Source organism: Anabrus simplex, chromosome 5, assembly GCF_040414725.1.
Source record: "Anabrus simplex isolate iqAnaSimp1 chromosome 5, ASM4041472v1, whole genome shotgun sequence".
NCBI lineage: Eukaryota > Metazoa > Arthropoda > Insecta > Orthoptera > Tettigoniidae > Anabrus > Anabrus simplex.
The window spans coordinates 43,707,224-43,726,084 of record NC_090269.1 but is presented as its reverse complement, the minus strand read 5'-3'; the positions used below and the strand labels follow the sequence as shown (position 1 = coordinate 43,726,084).

At 38.5% G+C, this 18,861-nt stretch overlaps 1 protein-coding gene across 3 annotated transcripts in view; it reads left to right on the top strand.

Moving 5' to 3' along the window:
• Nucleotides 1-18,861, top strand: part of Rexo5 (RNA exonuclease 5) — a 164,989-nt gene that overhangs the window by 71,481 nt on the left and 74,647 nt on the right. For all 3 annotated transcript variants that reach the window (XM_067146856.2, XM_067146858.2, XM_067146857.2), the window contains 3 exons: nt 2,083-2,231; nt 2,658-2,884; nt 13,872-14,079. In XM_067146856.2, coding sequence (XP_067002957.1) covers nt 2,083-2,231; nt 2,658-2,884; nt 13,872-14,079 — 584 coding nt within the window. The remainder of the gene's footprint in view (nt 1-2,082; nt 2,232-2,657; nt 2,885-13,871; nt 14,080-18,861) is intronic.

Here is an 18,861-nt window from a genome sequence, read left to right as displayed (position 1 = left end):
AGCGAAATATTGAATCTTCATAGGTTACATGTAATTGGAAATGGCACTTAGTTTATACATTTTTGTAATCAGCACCTCAAACATATTCGTACAAACCACAAGTCAACTGCAATTGTGATCAAATCTTGCGCCAACTCCCTTGTGAGAGTTACTGCCAGATAAAGTGCAGTATTTTGTAGGAAGGGTAGGCTACTTGCAGGAGAAGCCGTAGATCAAATCTTAAGTGCAGCAGTGCTAAATTCCAAGTGATAAAGAGAGATGGCACACAGGATAAATGCAGAAATGTTGAGCTAAATACAGGGAGGCCATTTTTTCACGTCACACTCTTAACATTTTAGCACGGACCGAAGTGGTGTAAACGGTCACTCCATCTTTGAACACAATCCTGCATTTCCTCTTTGTTGTTAGCTCAGAAGTAGAATGTAATTTGCATACAGCATGTCCACTGATCTCACTCATGCAGGTGATCTGAGGTGATACCTATAACAAGTACGAAGAACAGTAGTGACAGTGCTGATCCCTGATGAACTCTGACTCTCGGGAAGCAGCACAATAGCATTCTCCTAAGCATCCAGGCTCTGTCAGTGAGCAATTCTGGCATGCCAGGTCACAAAACACACACCATATTAGAAAATGCAGAACACAATCAAATGCTTTCTCCATGTTGAGGAACAGCACTGTCACCACTGCTCTTTGTACTGATAGATATTATCTCATGGGATTTGCACGAGTGAGTTTCTTTAACATTGCTGTATGCTAATGACAACCTACTTGCCGTTGACATCAAAGAGGTAATGCAGGATTGTGTTCAAAGATAAAGTGACACCTGATGGCTTATTGCTTTCCCGATTTTTCTTCAGAAGCATGTGTGCTGCAAAGATTGCATCAGAAGTACTGGCTCCCTTCACTAAACCACAATGGTTGATGCCCATTTTGATGATCTCTCCCAGAGACCGATCAAGAATATGCTTGAAGATCTTCATGCCATGAACAAAAGGCAGACCAGAATAGCATTGGCTGCTTTGTCAGAAGTGATGTGGCTTGCTGCTCCCAAACAATTCCTCATCTGAAATTTCTTTGAAGTGCTACTGCCACTTATTCAGGATTCAATTTCTGTTCTACAGTCTGAGCCTTTCCTCGTCTTTGATGCTCATGAAGCATTCGATACCTTGTATCACCATATTTCATACTTTTGGTAGGCGGTGAATACTTTTCTCATCTCCCTTGGTGTATGGTTCTGCATCAGCCTTAGCAGCAGCTTTCTTTGCTGTACATCTTACTGCAACATATTCTTCCCTGTTCTCATTTGTTTTGTTATTGTGCCACTTCTAGTAGGCAGTCATCTTCTCCTGGTCGTGCTCTGTCTATAACCATGCCTGCTTATCTATTCATGTAGCATCAGATCCAGACTGGATGGCTATGAAAGGTGTCTACTCAATATTGGCAGTCAGGCTCGAGCAACAAGCCGATCTGTCAGTATTTGTGGCAACTATATGAATTGTTTGTCTCCACGAAAGCAGCAGTTAATCTTCACTTCAACCTGTTGATCTTGATTATAAGTTACAAATCATAGAGATTCTCTCTGACCAGCTGCAACTTACAAGAGGAATGGAGTGTTACAAAATGGAAAAATGGATGCTTTGTAGCAAAATTAATTTAATGGTATGTTGCACATGGTTTTCAAAAAGATATATTTTAAGGGAAAATAGTCTTATATTAGGGCCAAAACAGTATGTGCCAAAGGTGTGAAGGAGGAGGGAAGGGTAGAATATATTGGATGAAACAAGTTGCATTAAATTTTTCTCAGTGGGAAGTAGCAAGATCCCAATAAGTTACATTAATTTTTATTTTTTTATTATACCATCCTGCAGTACAGTCTTCCTGCGTCTTTCTGTTTAAAAAGTCCATTAAATTTTTATAGTGCCCCCTCCTCCTCCTGCCGTAGTGTTTGTTTCACTTCATGACAGATTTCCCTTTCATTTATAATTTTTTTTGTATTTAATTTGAAAATTTTGAGCTTTATTTATTGCTTGGCAGAAACAGAAAATAAACCATTCTTTTTTTTGTAATTTCATTCTCAAGTATTTGCCACGGATTCGTCTTCGAGATGCGGGAGATAGTGCATTACTCACAAAGTCGGAAGATGTTCGTTCTCCTCTGTTCTTAAGTGACATTCAGCATTTATTGATGTTTGCTACACTTGGTCAACAGTCACCTTACTTCCCAACCAGGTAAAAGCATCTCATTTTATTTTATGAAAATGTAATTATTCATTGTATATTGTTTTCAAGTGCTTATACTGGATGGCTTACATGCATATCATTAACTCATGAAATAATAAATAATTACAAGAGTATTTAATTGAAAAGGTATTTCTGAATGTATGTACATATGCAGTATTATTCTGTAATTTTTCTCAGTACCCAGTAACTTTCAACAGGAGGTTTTCTAGAAGCTGTTTGTGCTCATCTTTAGACCTATTTACTTAATCTAATGACTGGTTCGACATTCAGCACTTCATTGCAGTTTGCATGCCCACGTAATGATTAGGAGGCCTGTGATTGAAGTTGTGAGACTGAAATTTCAGCTCAGTCTGTTTGTGAATATTTTAATATATTTTACCCTCGTTTAATATTTTTCTTTGTAATTACATTTAGGTGGTGCCAGCTGGACAAATACAGTCGTTTGAGCCACATTGTAGTGTTTGTGGTCGATGGATTTTCTGCGTATGATTTTCTGAGTCATGAGTCTTGCTTCCCTGAGATTACAAGGATATTTGAAAATAGACTTGAAGTCATTACCCCATGTGCATACGATGGTGACATTGTTGAGGAATTGCTGTCAGCACCATTGCTGCTGTGTCACAGGGAGAAATTAGTTAAAGGTAAGTATCAAGAATATAAACATTGAATTAAAAGATCATCCCAAAGTGACAGGGATGAAATTTAGCAAATTGTTCTCTCTTCCCAGCTTGTCTTTCGGTTATTATAATTCATTAAAAATACAGTATAATTCCGTTATAGCGAGAATTCATAACAGCGAAAACTTTACTCGCTATAACGGATTGTCGTTGCATCCGATTTTTTGTAAAAAGTCGGCAAAACCCTCATACACATTAAAATCGGTATGAAATGACAGTCAGCTTGCACAAAACTTGCATTTTCGCGGATAATATCCACTCTACAGCTTACTTATTTGTTATTTAACAAAATCTGATATTACGTGAAAGTATCTTTGATTTCATTCTGAAAAATTATAGTACCGTATTTCTCCGAATCCAAGACACTCCCCACCTTTTCCTTCAAAAAATTTATATCAGTCTTAAAAAGTGCTTTGTAAAATAAAATGAATGCCTTTCTTATACAGTACACATTTTAGACTATTTTTAGATGCCGAACATTGGCTTTAGTTATGGCGTATTACTTTTCGGCTGCACAATTTTTCTCTATTTCAGCGGGTTTTAATAACCATTAACTTATAATTGGCATCATAATAACAGAGAGAACCCCTTGAAAATTTGCCGGCAATACCTATTTCACGCATCTCTACAATACGACGATTCATCAGGAAACTATTCTTACTTACTATAAAACTGTTACTTTCACTCAGTGTCAAATATAACTGGCTGCCACTACACGCACGTCTCACTTGCCGGCTTCGGCCAACTTCAGCGGCTAGCAATGTATAGGCCTAATCGCGGACATTGAAGGTCAACGAATGAGTTTATTGCGCCGCGGTATGGCAAATCTGTCGTTGCGTTTTTTTGCACATACTTCACAATTTCATCTAAGACTTCTTTAAAGTGTTCATGTTGCGGACCACAAATGCATTTTTTGTGCAATACGCATTTTTAAGCTATCCTTGCTTTCACGCTAACGCTGAATATTGGCTTTAGTTAGGCCTATGCCGTATTTTCTTTCGGCTGCACGATTATTCTACATTTACGAGTGTTTAATAACCATTAACTTAAAATTGTCATAATATCGACGAGCACTCGTTGAAAATTTGCCGGCAATACGTGTTCCACATATCTTTACAGTACGACGATCCATCACGAAAATATTCGTGCTATCTATAAAACTTAATTTTACTAAGCATCAGGTACAGTGAACGCGTTATAATTCTGCTACTGTGTAGCCATGGCCTTTCTAAGAATTCGAAGGCTCGCATTTTTTTAAATGCCATTCTGCAGATTTGAGAAACGATTATGTAGAGAGGCTAATATAATGTCATTCTCTCTTCACTATTTCCCAAGATCTACGACGTTACACATAGGCACTGAACAACCAGTCGCTGCGGGCTAGCGATGTATAATAAAGAGATGGTCGTTTATTGTCAACGAGTTTTGTGTGCACGCGTGGGGGTGGGGAATAGCACCGTGGTTACTACGGTAGTTTCCAAGGCCGCGAATGCAAGACGACCCTTTATATTTCACATGATATTCTGAGGAAAAAAATGGTCGTCTTGGATTCGGAGAAATACGGTATCACTCCAGAGGCTTCTGTGGCAAACATTACAGTTTTCTTCTTCAAACGGCGTCACCTAACCTAACCTAGCCACACCTATGTGTATCGTGAAAACACATTTCAAATGCATGTAGAGAAATGATAACCTCCTTGCTAAAATTTACATGGGAATAGCCATTCCGAAATTTAAGTAGACGAGAGAAAATATAAACTATCCTCTGAAATCAGTTATGTACTCTGCTACATCTAGAGGTGTATCACATTCTTACTTAATTTCAGTATATAACATTAAAATTCAGAAACCGTTTACTTCAGCCTTTATTTTTAACGAGTTAACAACTGCTATCAGCCACGTTACTTACGCATTTATTACGAAAACGTGTTATCCTATTTCATTTCGAATTTCCTTTAGAAAACAGCAGTCGACGGTTATTTCTAGGCTAATCAACTCCAACATCGCCTTTGAATGTCGACGAGAGAGCTCGCAAATGCACATAGCGAGAAAACTACACCGTACCAAAAATGATCGATCGCATTTTGTGGCAAACATTTCAGTTTTCTCATTCAAACAGCGTGAATTAACCTAACTTAACCGTACTATATTTATCGTGACTACTTGCATACGGTATTTTTTAGCGCCAGTAGAAAATACTCTTCTCGCTATAAATTTACATGATAATAGCCTTTCTGAAATTAAACAGACGCGAGAAAATAGAAACTAACCTCTGAAATCAATTATGCACGCTGCCATATCTTGAGGTGTATTTAATCCTTAATTAATTGCAGTATTTAGCATTAAAATTAAGCGATCATTTCCTCAGCCTTTATTTTTAACGAGTTAGCAAATGTTATTGGACACGTTATTTACGCATTTATTACGCAAAAGTCCTCTTTCATTTTGAATTTTCTTTACGGAACAGCAGTTGACGGATTTTACTAATCGACTCCGACATCACCTTTGAATGTCGACGAGAGAACTTGCTAGTGGACATAGTGAAGAAACGATACCGAAGAAGATCGATCGCATGCAACATAATCGCTGGGGTGCATAAATATCTGTAACGGAAAAATCGCTCGTAATAACTGATGCGTCAGTGATAGTGCTCTCGCTGTGACCGAAGGATAATACCCAGTTTAATATAGCAATTTTGAAGGGACCGGCAAAATTGTCGTTATGACGGGGTTCTCGTTATATGCTGTACTCGCTATAGCGGACTTCTACTGTATATTTTAATACTGCAGTTTTGCAAACTCCTGTACTTGATCTGCCTGTTTGAAAGCTCCTCTTTTTGCTACCTGATGTCAATGAGATCGGAACTGTTGTTCCATTGGCACTTTTCATCATTTCCCTTGATAGTATACAATAAACCAAACATAACATTTTATGTGAATGTATATCCTTGACTGGCAGTTGTACTTGTTCTGCGCATGAAAATTATCAGTCTTGTTTCAAGCTTATTTAGTGAACTTATCGATGATGGTGTTTTTCCCTTACACAAAATAAAACAGTGTAACACTGTGTCATTTCTTATGGAGAGTTTGATGTATACTGGCAGGACCTCTTGACTCCTGCAGTATTTGAGAACTGTACTGTAGGAGGGTATATGATGAGTTTTACAGTTATAGTGAGTATGACATATAATGAGAACCCCGCTATAATGACAGTTTTTGTCTGTCCCTTCAAAATGTCGATATTAAATTGATATTATCCTTCGGTTACAATGAGAGCCCTATCACTGACACATCCTTTATTACGAGCGATTAAGTGTGCAAGATTTTTTCCCTTATCGATATTTATGTAACCCAGCAATTACGTTGCGTGCATTCGATCATCTTCGGTATAGTTTCCTCACTATGTCCACTAGTGAGCTCTCTCGTCAACATTTGAAGGCGATTATAAGCTATAAATTTCATTTTTGCTCCGTATTGAAGTGCAATTATAAGAATAAATTCAATTTCTTTTCTGTATATTTATTCATTCATAATTCTGGCTATCATTTCCAGATTTACTACTTTGCCTGAGGTCCTAAGTCAACTTAAAGACATCATATTGTGACAAGGAGATCATTAATTTTTGTTATTATATATATTTCAATGTTATAATTATTCCTACAACATTGTCCTTGTCTGGTATACATATGTTTTAGTTATCACATGATTTGTTTAATATTTTATTTGACTGAAGATGGCCACTAAGTGGCTGAAACTAGTCCCAAGACTTATGTAATATCATTTACTTGATGCATTGTGTATATATTGTCAATTTATTCTTATAATTTGAAGGCGATGTTGGATTCGATTAGTAATACCTAATACCCAACGACTGCTGTTATCTAAAGAAAATTTGAAATGAAAGAGGATAACATGTTTTCATAATAAATGCATACATAACGTGGCAGATAGCAGGTGGTAACTTGTTAGAAATAAAGGCTGATGTAAATGATCGCTCAATTTTAATGTTAAGTACTGAAATTAAGTATGTGATACACCTCAAGAAATAGCAGAGTACATCACTGATTTTATAGGATAGTATATATTTTCTTGTGTCTAGTTAAATTTCGAAAAGACTATTCCCATGGAAATTTTTAGCGAGGAGGTTATCATTTCTCTATATGCACTTGATATATGTTTTCATGATACATATACGGTTAGGTTAGGTGACTTTATATAATAACAATAAGTTATTTTATTATTTTATCCACCTAATCAATACATTAAACACAAACAATTAGAACATTGTCATTAATAAATTGCTCGTTGACATATTATTTAAAAATATGATACATGTTTCACCTTAATTACATAGGCATTATCAGCCATGATTTGACTTTAAAAATAAAATCGGGCACCTGATTGACTTATAAATTAATGTTGAAATAGGACTGTATTAAAAAGAATCTAAAAGGTTGTGTATGTGCTGGAATTTGGAATAAAGCCATATTGATATTTATAAAAGTAATTATTCTTAAGAAGGAATTTCAATAATCTTATTTTAACAATTTTTTCTAATATTTTGGCTAAAATGGGCACGATAGAGTTTGGTCTGTAGTTGTTTATGTCTAATTTATCTAAGGCTTTATGGATGGGTGTAACTTTGGCAATTTTCAACAATGTAGGAACTGTTCCTTCATCTAACGATTTGTTAATAAATGCAGTGATGTATGGAACTAATTCTGTTGATAACTGTTTGAGAATTGTGTTGCTTAAACCATAACAATCGCAACTACCAGAATTTTTTAGTTATTTTATCATACTTGCAACTTCTTCGTTGTCATTCGGGTACCAGAATAAAGAATCTCTTGGAGCTGTGTGATAACTATATGGATTACTGGTATTGGTTATAGGCAAATTAACAGCTAGATCCTGACCAATACTAGAAAAATATTAATTTAATGTTGTTGAATTATCACAGGGGTTGGTGATTATATTATTATTAATTTTTAGTTGAATATCTCTATTGTTGCTATTTGTTGTTTGAAGTATCTCGTTAACTGATTTCCAGGGATTTTTACTAGAAACTAACCTGTTACTGTAATAAGAACTTTCAGCTTCTCTTTTAAGTTTAGTGACCTTATTACAGAGTACATTCATCTTTTAGATTTTCGGAAACATACTGACATCCCCTTCCCAACCTATAATGCTGTCTCTTGATTTTCCCATACATTTTATTTTTATATTTTATGAGGTTGAGGAGTTTTTATATCTTGATTCAGTTATTTTCTTAAAATTGGATATGCTGTCTTCTGCTAAGAGATTAGTTAACTTATTAACAGCTGTTTCACAGTTGTCATTAGCTTCATGTATCAAAGGATTTTTAGATAAAAGTTTCCTGGTGCTTTTAACGTCTGTTTAGGGTGTGTGTTGTGGAATATTTAAAAATACTACTACTATCTCTTACTGGGATATCAAGATCACAGACCAGTACATTGTGATCACTGAAGTCACTGTAATCATTATACACGATTTTCTTAAAGGGTGCATTAATATAAATATGATCCAAAAGTGTAGAACTCTTTTCTGTTACTCTAGTGGGGTATATATTATTACATGGCAGTTGGCCATAGCATTCTCTAGTTTACTCAACTCAATAGATTGCTGATTTTGTGATATTTTATCAATATTAAAATCCCCAATTTTAACACAAAAGTGTCCACAATTCTTGTTCCATATTTCTTCTGGTTCACTTAGAAAGGACTTACTGAATTTATAATGTGGGTTATAGCAAGCTAAGATAAGTATTTCCCTTTGAAACCCACTGATTTCTATTAATAGTATGTTGTATGGTTTATCTATACAGTTAATTGACAATAATTCTTTGGCTTGGTGCTCTGATTTAATATAGATAAGAATTCCACCTCCCCTATTGTAATTTCTAGAGCAAAAATAACTGTCATAGATATTTAGCATAAAATATTTCTCTTCAGGATATTGCCATGTTTCCACAATTATTATAATATCAGGCGCATGGGTTTGTTTTATTAGAGTGCACAGTTCTAGCCACGTATTACGAAGACTGAGCATTAACATACAGAATACGTGTGCTATGAATTTTCTGTTTTAGTTCTTCTAGATCATTTAACTGAATCTCTTAATCATCTGAATTACCTATAGTATTCATCTTTAGATAATTCATGCCGTTAGACTAAGACTAACATAACCTAGTTAAGCCGATTCTAATTTTAAGATGTTCTCTATGCTTCGTATGGTTACTACCTGTGAGGTGTCATCTTTCCTAGCAAAGGTTTTCCCTTCTCTGGACCATATATACTTAAATCCTCTTGTTCTAAGGTCCTTTGCCCTCTTCAAGAGTCCCTTTGCTTTGGGAATTTGTTTGTCGGCTTTGCTTGGTCGTCCCTCTGGGATGCAGGGCTGTATGAATCTGCACCCTTGAACGTGACTTTGAGTGTGTCCATCTCCTCCTGGATATTTGATTGCTCTCAAATTTGTATTCTTGGTGAGCATCATGAGAATGCCTTGTTTTTTGTGCTGGATAGTAGTGAGAATCTGCATGAAGATAGCAATTTTGAGTGGGTAGGCTTACGATAGACAGTATGTCCTAAGGAGAGTGGGAAGGAAGTGGCCGTGCGCCCCTAACCGTATGACCAACTCGCCCGGTAGGTTTCTTTCTTTCTAGAACATTCAAGAAAGGAAGGCATCCGTGCGACTCCGTCTCCATAGTGAATTTAATTGAAGGATGTTGCTGATTTAGGTGGTTTAGAAATATATGAAATTTCTCAGCATTTTTTGTCCAGACCGCAAATGTATCAGCAGCATACCTCTACCAAATCATAGGTTTCACGGGCGCTGAAGCAATAGCCCCCTCCTCAAAATGCTCCATAAAGAAATTAGCCACTATGGGCGAAAGTGGACTTCCCATAGCCTCCCCATCCGTCTGTTCTTGCAGATTCTCACTACTATCCAGCACAAAAACAAGGCATTCTCACGACAGTCACCAAGAGAACAATATGAATTTGTGAGCCTCAAATATCCAGGAGGCGATGGACACACTGTCACATTAAAGGGTAATGGTTACAGCGATGTGCAGATTCATAAAGCCCTGCATCCCAGAGTGATGACCAAGCAAAGCTCACAGAAAGAAGTAGTGAAGGGACCTACCTACCTACCTTACATTCACAACACCACAGATCGAATAGCCAAGGTCCTCTGCAAACACAATATAAAAACAGTGTTTGGCTCTGTCTCTAAAATTGCTAAAACCAATAAAACCAATGACAAATTGTCCCCCACTTTTACATCCTAGGTTATACAAAATTCCCTGTACTTGCGGCAAGGTATGCATTGGTCAAACATGCCAGTCCATTGGTACTCGTGTCAAGAAACACGAACGAAATATTCGTCTCAACCAGCAAGACAAATCGGCAATAGCTGAGCACACCATATCGATGGATCATGAAGTCGTGTTCCAAGGTGCTCGAACTCTTATGCACAGTAGACACTACAGGTCCAGGATTATACGGGAAGCTGTGCAAATACTTAGAAATCCTAACAATTTCAACAGGGACACTTGCTATCAATTAAGTAATACGTGGTTGCCAGCCATTAATCCACTGCCAAACCCGTATATATACGTTATTGAACGCCATGCCACGTCCGCCAAACCCGTATATGTACGTTTTGGTGCATTCACAAATGAACGTGATATAGTGTCATGCTTTGAGATTCCATGGAAAAGCCCAAAGAAGTTCTGTACTGCAGATATACCACTCCATTTTGCGTGTTTTGAACGCGATCTGGTGTTATTTCAGCTTCGTTATAGTGGAACGTCTTTCCCGCTAATGTGTAGCCATCATGGCGTCTTGAAGTATACATTCATCTCTTGTTGATGAAGAAATTGAATGTTTCCTCATAAATAGTGATTCTGGAGAACTATATTTTGATAATGAAGATGGAGAATATCTAAGTGGCGGTATTAAACTACAAGAAAGTGCGAGACGAAGTAGTAATGATGACTCTTATGCGGAATTGTCACCCCTTCCTCAGATAAATTATTTTTTCCCCAAATGTAAATGATTTTTATATTACCAGTTCTTGGATCAAGAATTTTATATTATATTTCAGTAACAGTACCACCAAGCAGAGTAGCCGCGCGTATTAACATGCTACGGCTATGGAGCCAAGCTCTGCACTCAGCAGGCAAGTGGGTTCGAACTTCACCATCAGCTGTCCTGAGAATTTCTTTTCTTTTCTTTGTGGTTTCCCCTTTGTACTCCCAAGCAAATGCCGGGACAGTTCCTATGCATAACCCACAGCCGATTCCTTCCACTTCTGTGCCCAGTTTCATTCACCATCATTCATTTCATATTCATTATCTTCTCAACTGAGGTTTGCGTCGGGAAGGGCATCTGGTCGTAAAAATATGGTGTAAAATATAATCTCACTTCATCCCCGATATCGTATTGGGCTGCAGGGCTAAGGGGACGATATGCATTCCATTAATAGTATCAGTTAATATGTATCTGTGAAAGTGCGTCTTCCATTTTTTTTAAAATACCCCAGCCCACAGGACTCGGCTGGTCATCAAAACTCGGCGGTGAAAAGGTTAAGGATTCACGTATGTAGTTCCCTTCCCTATCCCTTCACAATATTTGGGTGTTTTCCAAATTCGTACGTTCCTCATCGCCAGATGTTTCATTCCACACTTGTGTCACTGTCATACTTTCATAATGTGTGTTCCATAGACCTGTTATGTCACCCCCTCTCAGACTGATTCTGATGGTGCAGTCAGCTTCCGCTTCGAATGCTAGCGCTGTACTGCGTACGGTGAGCCATCTGGTGACGAATGAACGTACCCCTTTCACTTCTGTTAGTAACGTCTAAATTCAAACTTTCATTCTTGGATAAGTCTTCCTCGTGAATACTCGAGATTTTCTTCTGAAGACTCAGAGCAAAGTTATCTGTGAAACTTAAAGAATATCACCTTATTTTCTTGAAACGGCATTAGCCCAAAAATGCCTATATCATGTCTATAAGTACGGGCCGTGAAAGCATCAATGGTAACATCAAAACACTTTTACTCATGAGCAGTTAGCGATGCTGGCCTTCCTGCATCGTTTGGTGAAACCCCAAAGTTCAACAAGTAACTTCGTACAAACTGCCTGCAGAATTGTGTCTCCGTAACATTTCCTGTATATGAGCCATGTGTTATGTACTGTCATGTCCAATAGTCACATGAAGATGCGCCACCACCATTTCTTTCCAATAATGCAGCAGGGTACTCATTTTCATCACCTCTGTCTGCATCACCCAATATTTCATTCAAAGAAAGCAATCTGAAATTCAGAACATGCAAAACAGGGATATGTAGTTTTCTGCTGTTGTAGCTGCCTTGCGTGCCCAGTCGGGCACGCTGCATAACAAAGCATGAAATTTCTATCTTCATAAATAGCATCATGAGAATTCCACAAAAGTATGAATATATGATTGTTTTTTAAGACCTATTTATTTCAAAAACTAACAGATTACTTGTAATTATATTCACAAAATATTATATTCTTACTTTGTGTTGGAGAACATTGTCACTAACTGCCAAACTCGAATGATGTTATTGTTGAACTGATGTACTCTCTGACTCTAGTTTGAAATAAACACTTCGTGACCTCTCTTGGAATATGATGTAACTACTGGCAAGTAATTATTGTGGTAACATGCCCGCTCTTGGAAAAATAAGCAACTAACAGAATACACCAACCCCATGCTCATATGGGCACATTAGGCAGATTGAGGTTAAGGTATAGTTCCAGCATTTAAAATTGTAAAACATTTTCATGGCTGCTGATGGTAGGCTTTGAGCCCACAGTCTCCCAAATGCAAGGTCACAGCTGTATGACCCAAATCATCTCACCTCTAAATATTCTGTCACATGACTTAAGGTACGTTTTCCTGTAGAGGCTTGTGTTTAGGTTCCAGTTTTTATTAAGAAACTATCATTTCTTAGGATAAATATAGCAAAACTATGATGAGTGTCGATGCCTATCCTCCTGACAAAGCTCCGAAGTGGAAACAAGCTCATGAGAAGAAATGAACATGGAGGAATTGGGATGGATGATGGATGAAGAGGGAGCCCACCTAAATGTTAGCTGCAATGTATAAAGATGTGCAGATTGTCTTTATCCTTTTCTGTTTTCATGTTTCTATTGTTTTCTTCGTTTTCCTGTTGCTCGCTCTTCCTGCACTGATTTGTGTTTATCCTGCTGTATGTTCATTCTTTATACGACTTGATTAATCATGTGTTTGTTCCTTTCGATTTATTATTTTTACAGAGGATGAATTTAATTCTTAGTATGCAGTGTTAAGGGAGTAGTTAGAAATACCACTTTTGTGGGGAGAGAAAATAGTGTCAAATTTTCCTTTGGGAAAGTCAGACAACTAAGCCATCTACTGTATGTGTCTCTGTCATAGCAATCCATCAATACCTTGCATCACAGCCTGCAAGATCACATCAATCATCTATACTCTGGTTGAATAGGTAACATCATGTCATACATTTTGTATTGCTAATTTCGTAACACAAATTTTCAGATGAACCCCAGACGTGACATATTTTTGTCAAAATGAGTTGCCAAACCGAGAGTGGGAGGGGGAAGAAGAGAAACCGTTTACACTAGAGAGAAATTCAAGTAAATCATATTAAAGAACCTTTCTAAGCAAAATTTGGTGCTGCATTGCCCATTGACCATATATTTACCTGCTGTTATCTCAAATACCTGTGTATTCAGATATTGCAGTTTGTATCTTGCCTGTAGCAGCCTAAAAGACCTAGAAAATCGACGTCGTTCATGCTGAACATATTGTGTTTGTTTGTATGTGATTTGATAGCAATTTTAAGTGTGCTTTTAGACATTTGGAGTGTGTTAATTAATATTACATTTGCTCTTGTTTTTACAGAGTATGGAAGTCTACAGGCTGCATCAATGAGCAAGGATTATGGACATAAGGAACTCAAAGCCATTTTTCCAGTGAAGGAGTCTTCAAGGGAGCAGAAACCTGGTTTGCCCCCATCGGATTGCTTTGATCGTATCCACCTCTTACTCTCACCTGCTCAGATGGCAGATCAATGCTATCCACTGCCTTTAAAAGGAGAATTGCGAGATAGGTATTATCTGCTATTATACTTGTAAAGCTCTTGAAAATTTCATGTCTTTTCTGCATCAGCTTCTTAACAGTGTTTGTAAGTTAGGACTTCATGTTAGTTCCATTTACTATAGCATGTGACTTTTCATCTCTCTGTCCTGTAATTTATGTTTTGAAAACCAAATTTAAATTAAGTTGAATTTTTCTTTATGGTTCATGTTTGTGGGTTACTGTAGTCACGTCCTAGTTCGTGAACCATGGGCAACGGCTGAGTGGCCTAGTAAGTGGTCCTGAGAGTCGGGATACCAGTTGCTATGGAATGGGAGTGGGCATCTGGGACATATTCTGAGTCGTGGCCCTCCTTGTGCTCAGGCGGCTAGGACTACACAATTCACCGGTGGTCCATAACCCATTAGAGGAGAGATCCTCACTTGGACTATGTGCAAGTAGGGCAGCATCCTGCTTCATGAATTTACCGAGCTCAGAACACTTTAAGCAAGCCTCGGACCTATGGGAGTAATGGAGTCCCACTCCCATTTGACAGGCGAGGGACTCCTTGGAAACAACTTGGCGAATGAAATGGAATTCGATGGGGAGTTATCAGTATTAATGGGGCTTATGGAAGAAAGAAGGTAGAACTGGCTGAGTCAGCAAAGAGGATGCATCTGGATGTGCTAGGAGTAAGTGATATTCGGGTAAGGGGAGATAAGGAGGAAGAGATAGGAGATTATAAAGTGTACTTGACGGGTGTTAGAAAGGGAAGGGCAGAGTCTGGGGTAGGGCTCTTTATCAGGAATACCATTGCACGCAACATAGTTTCTGTTGGGCACGTAAGTGAGCGAATGATGTGGGTAGATTTGTCAGTGGGAGGAATTAGGACAAGAATTGTGTCTGTGTATTCACCATGTGAGGGTGCAGATGAGGATGAAGTTGACAAGTTTTATGAAGCATTGAGTGACATCGTGGTCAGGGTCAACAGCAAGGATAGAATAGTGCTAATGGATGATTTCAATGCGAGAGTTGGGAATAGAACTGAAGGATACGAAAGGGTGATTGGTAAATGTGGGGAAGATATGGAAGCTAATGGGAATGGGAAGTGTTTGCTGGACTTCTGTGCTAGTATGGGTTTAGCTGTTACGAATACATTCTTCAAGCATGAGGCTATTCACCGCTACACATGGGAGGCTAGGGGTACCAGATCCATAATAGACTATATCTTAACAGACTTTGAATTCAGGAAATCTTTTAGGAATGTACGAGTTTTTCGGGGATTTTTCGATGATACAGACCATTATCTGATCTGTAGTGAACTAAGTATCTCTAGGCCTAGGGTAGAGAAAGTGAAATCTGTCTGCAAACGAATAAGGGCAGAAAATCTCCAGGACGAGGAAATTAGACAGAAGTACATGGATATGATTAGTGAGAAGCTTCGAACAGTAGACAGTAAGCAGGTTCAGGATATAGAAAGTGAATGGGTGGCATACAGGGATGCTGTAGTAGAAACAGCAAGGGAATGCCTAGGAATAACTGTGTGTAAAGGTGGGAAAAGGCGAACATCTTGGTGGAATGATGAAGTGAGAGCAGCCTGTAAACGTAAAAAGGAGGCTTATCAGAAATGGCTCCAAACAAGGGCCGAGGCAGACAGGGATTTGTACGTAGATGAAAGAAACAGAGCGAAACAAATAGTTGTTGAATCCAAGAAGAAGTCATGGGAAGATTTTGGTAATAACCTGGAAAGGCTAGGTCAAGCAGCAGGGAACCTTTCTGGACAGTAATAAAGAATCTTAGGAAGGGAGGGAAAAAGGAAATGAACAGTGTTTTGAGTAATTCAGGTGAACTCATAATAGATCCCAGGGAATCACTGGAGAGATGGAGGGAATATTTTGAACATCTTCTCAATGTAAAAGGAAATCATCATGGTGGTGTTGCAAACAGCCAAGCTCATGGGGAGGAGGAAAAGGATGTTGGTGAAATTATGCTTGAGGAAGTGGAAAGGATAGTAAATAAACTCCATTGTCATAAGGCAGCAGGAATAGATGAAATTAGACCTGAACTGGTGAAGTATAGTGGGAAGGCAGGGATGAAATGGCTTCATAGAGTAGTAAAATTAGCGTGGAGTGTTGGTAAGGTACCTTCAGATTGGACAAAAGCAGTAATTGCACCTATCTATAAGCAAGGGAACAGGAAGGATTGCAACAACTATCGAGGTATCTCATTGATTAGTATACCAGGCAAAGTATTCACAGGCATCTTGGAAGGGAGGGTGCGATCAGTCGTTGAGAGAGGAAGTTGGATGAAAACCAGTGTGGTTTCAGACCACAGAGAGGCTGTCGGGATCAGATTTTCAGTATGCGCCAGGTAATTGAAAAATGCTACGAGAGGAATAGGCAGTTGTGTTTATGTTTCGTAGATCTAGAGAAAGCATATGACAGGGTACCGAGGGAAAAGATGTTCGCTATACTGGGGGACTATGGAATTAAATGTAGATTATTAAAAGCAATCAAAGGCATTTATGTTGACAATTGGGCTTCAGTGAGAATTGATGGTAGAATGAGTTCTTGGTTCAGGGTACTTACAGGAGTTAGACAAGGCTGTAATCTTTCACCTTTGCTGTTTGTAGTTTACATGGATCATATGCTGAAAGGTATAAAATGGCAGGGAGGGATTCAGTTAGGTGGAAATGTAGTAAGCAGCCTGGCCTATGCTGACAACTTGGTCTTAATGGCAGACTGTGCCGAAAGCCTGCAGTCTAACATCTTGGAACTTGAAAATAGGTGCAATGAGTATGGTATGAAAATTAGCCTCTCGAAGACTAAATTGGTGTCAGTAGGTAAGAAATCCAACAGAATTGAATGTCAGATTGGTGATACAAAGCTAGAACAGGTCGATAATTTCAAGTATTTAGGTTGTGTGTTTTCTCAGGATGGTAATATAGTAAGTGAGATTGAATCAAGGTGTAGTAAAGCTAATGCAGTGAGCTCGCAGTTGCGATCAGCAGTATTCTGTAAGAAGGAAGTCAGCTCCCAGACGAAACTATCTTTACATCGGTCTGTTTTCAGACCAACTTTGCTTTATGGGAGCGAAAGCTGGGTGGACTCAGGATATCTTATCCATAAGTTAGAAGTAACAGACATGAAAGTAGCAAGAATGATTGCTGGTACAAACAGGTGGGAACAATGGCAGGAGGGAACTCGGAATGAGGAGATAAAGGCGAATTTAGGAATGAACTCGATGGATGAAGCTGTACGCATAAACCGGCTTCTGTGGTGGGGTCATGTGAGGCGTATGGAGGAGGATAGGTTACCTAGGAGAATAATGGACTCTGTTATGGAGGGTAAGAGAAGTAGAGGGAGACCAAGACGACGATGGTTAGACTCTGTTTCTAACGATTTAAAGATAAGAGGTATAGAACTAAATGAGGCCACAACACTAGTTGCAAATCGAGGATTGTGGCGACGTTTAGTAAATTCTCAGGGGCTTGCAGACTGAACGCTGAAAGGCATAACACTCTATAATGATAATGTATGTATGTATGTATGTTTCTTTAAACATGTTATTAACATTATTTCATGCAAAAGGTTTGATAGAGTTTTTCTTCATCCTGCATGGTAGATCAGTAATGTTCTTTTACAACACTGACACAAAAATTTTCCTAATACCAGCATTGCCCTCTTCTGCAGCAATACTCCCGGGCTGCAACCCCACACAGTGTCTACCATTCTTAATATAAGATCTGCTACCATCCACACCTTCTGTTGAACACTGACAATAATACCTTAGGAAAGTAGCCTTTGGGCATGGTTTTTCTCAGATAACATCTGCTGTATTTGCCAGCCTGACAGTACAGTATACTGTAATTGTTCAACCCCTGTAGTTTCTACAAGCACCCTTGAAGTCCCTGATTGCCTATGGTTGAACATGTCGGCATATTAAAATAAACTGAAGACTGGTCCATTTTTCCTATCCGTGTCCGTGTAAGTAGAAACTATTATTCTTGCTGGTGTTGCAACACAATCAGTTGAATTCTGTCACTTTATAACTGAGTGCATTGGTCATATGGTTAGGGTTTCGCCCAGCTGTGAGCCTGCATTTGGGAGATAGTGGGTTCGAAACCCATTGTTGGCAGCCCTGAAAATGGTTTTCCATGATTTCCATTTCACACCAGGCAAATGCTGGGGCTGAAAATTAAGGCAACGACCGCCATTTGCCCAGTTCTAGCCCTTCCCCGTCCTTCCATCGCCAAAACCTTCAATGTGTCAGTGCGACGTTAAACAAGTAACAACTAATTTCATTCTACGTCATCTTTGCACTGACAGCTTGGACCATACCGCATAGTTGAACAGCTCGTTCTCCTTACCCCCAAGTCTTCCCAGCCCAAAAATTTACAGCAGATTCTGAGGCAGATAAGTGGGCATGCCTCTCCCTATCAGCGGCTTATCATGACATACTCGCTTCCTTGCTTTCTGGGGCCCTTTTCATTTTCATATTTCTTTTCATTGTTGCTGATTTTGATTTGATCTCTTCCTTCCAGTATAAGAGGAAGCAGAGTATTGGGTTAATATTTAAAAAATATTGACAGATGTACAAAGCCTTTAAAATGTTGCCAAAATGATCTCCTTAGCAACTCCATTTACGGTCTATAGAGTTAATTATGGGTTCTTGGACTTTCACATGACTGCCGCTGATATTTACCTTATTTATCACTATATCACAGGAAAGGTATAGAACAAAGATTCCCCATGAGCTTTATTCGTGTAAAAACAACATGGGAGAAATTCATTGCGTTTTATTATGTAGACCCTTT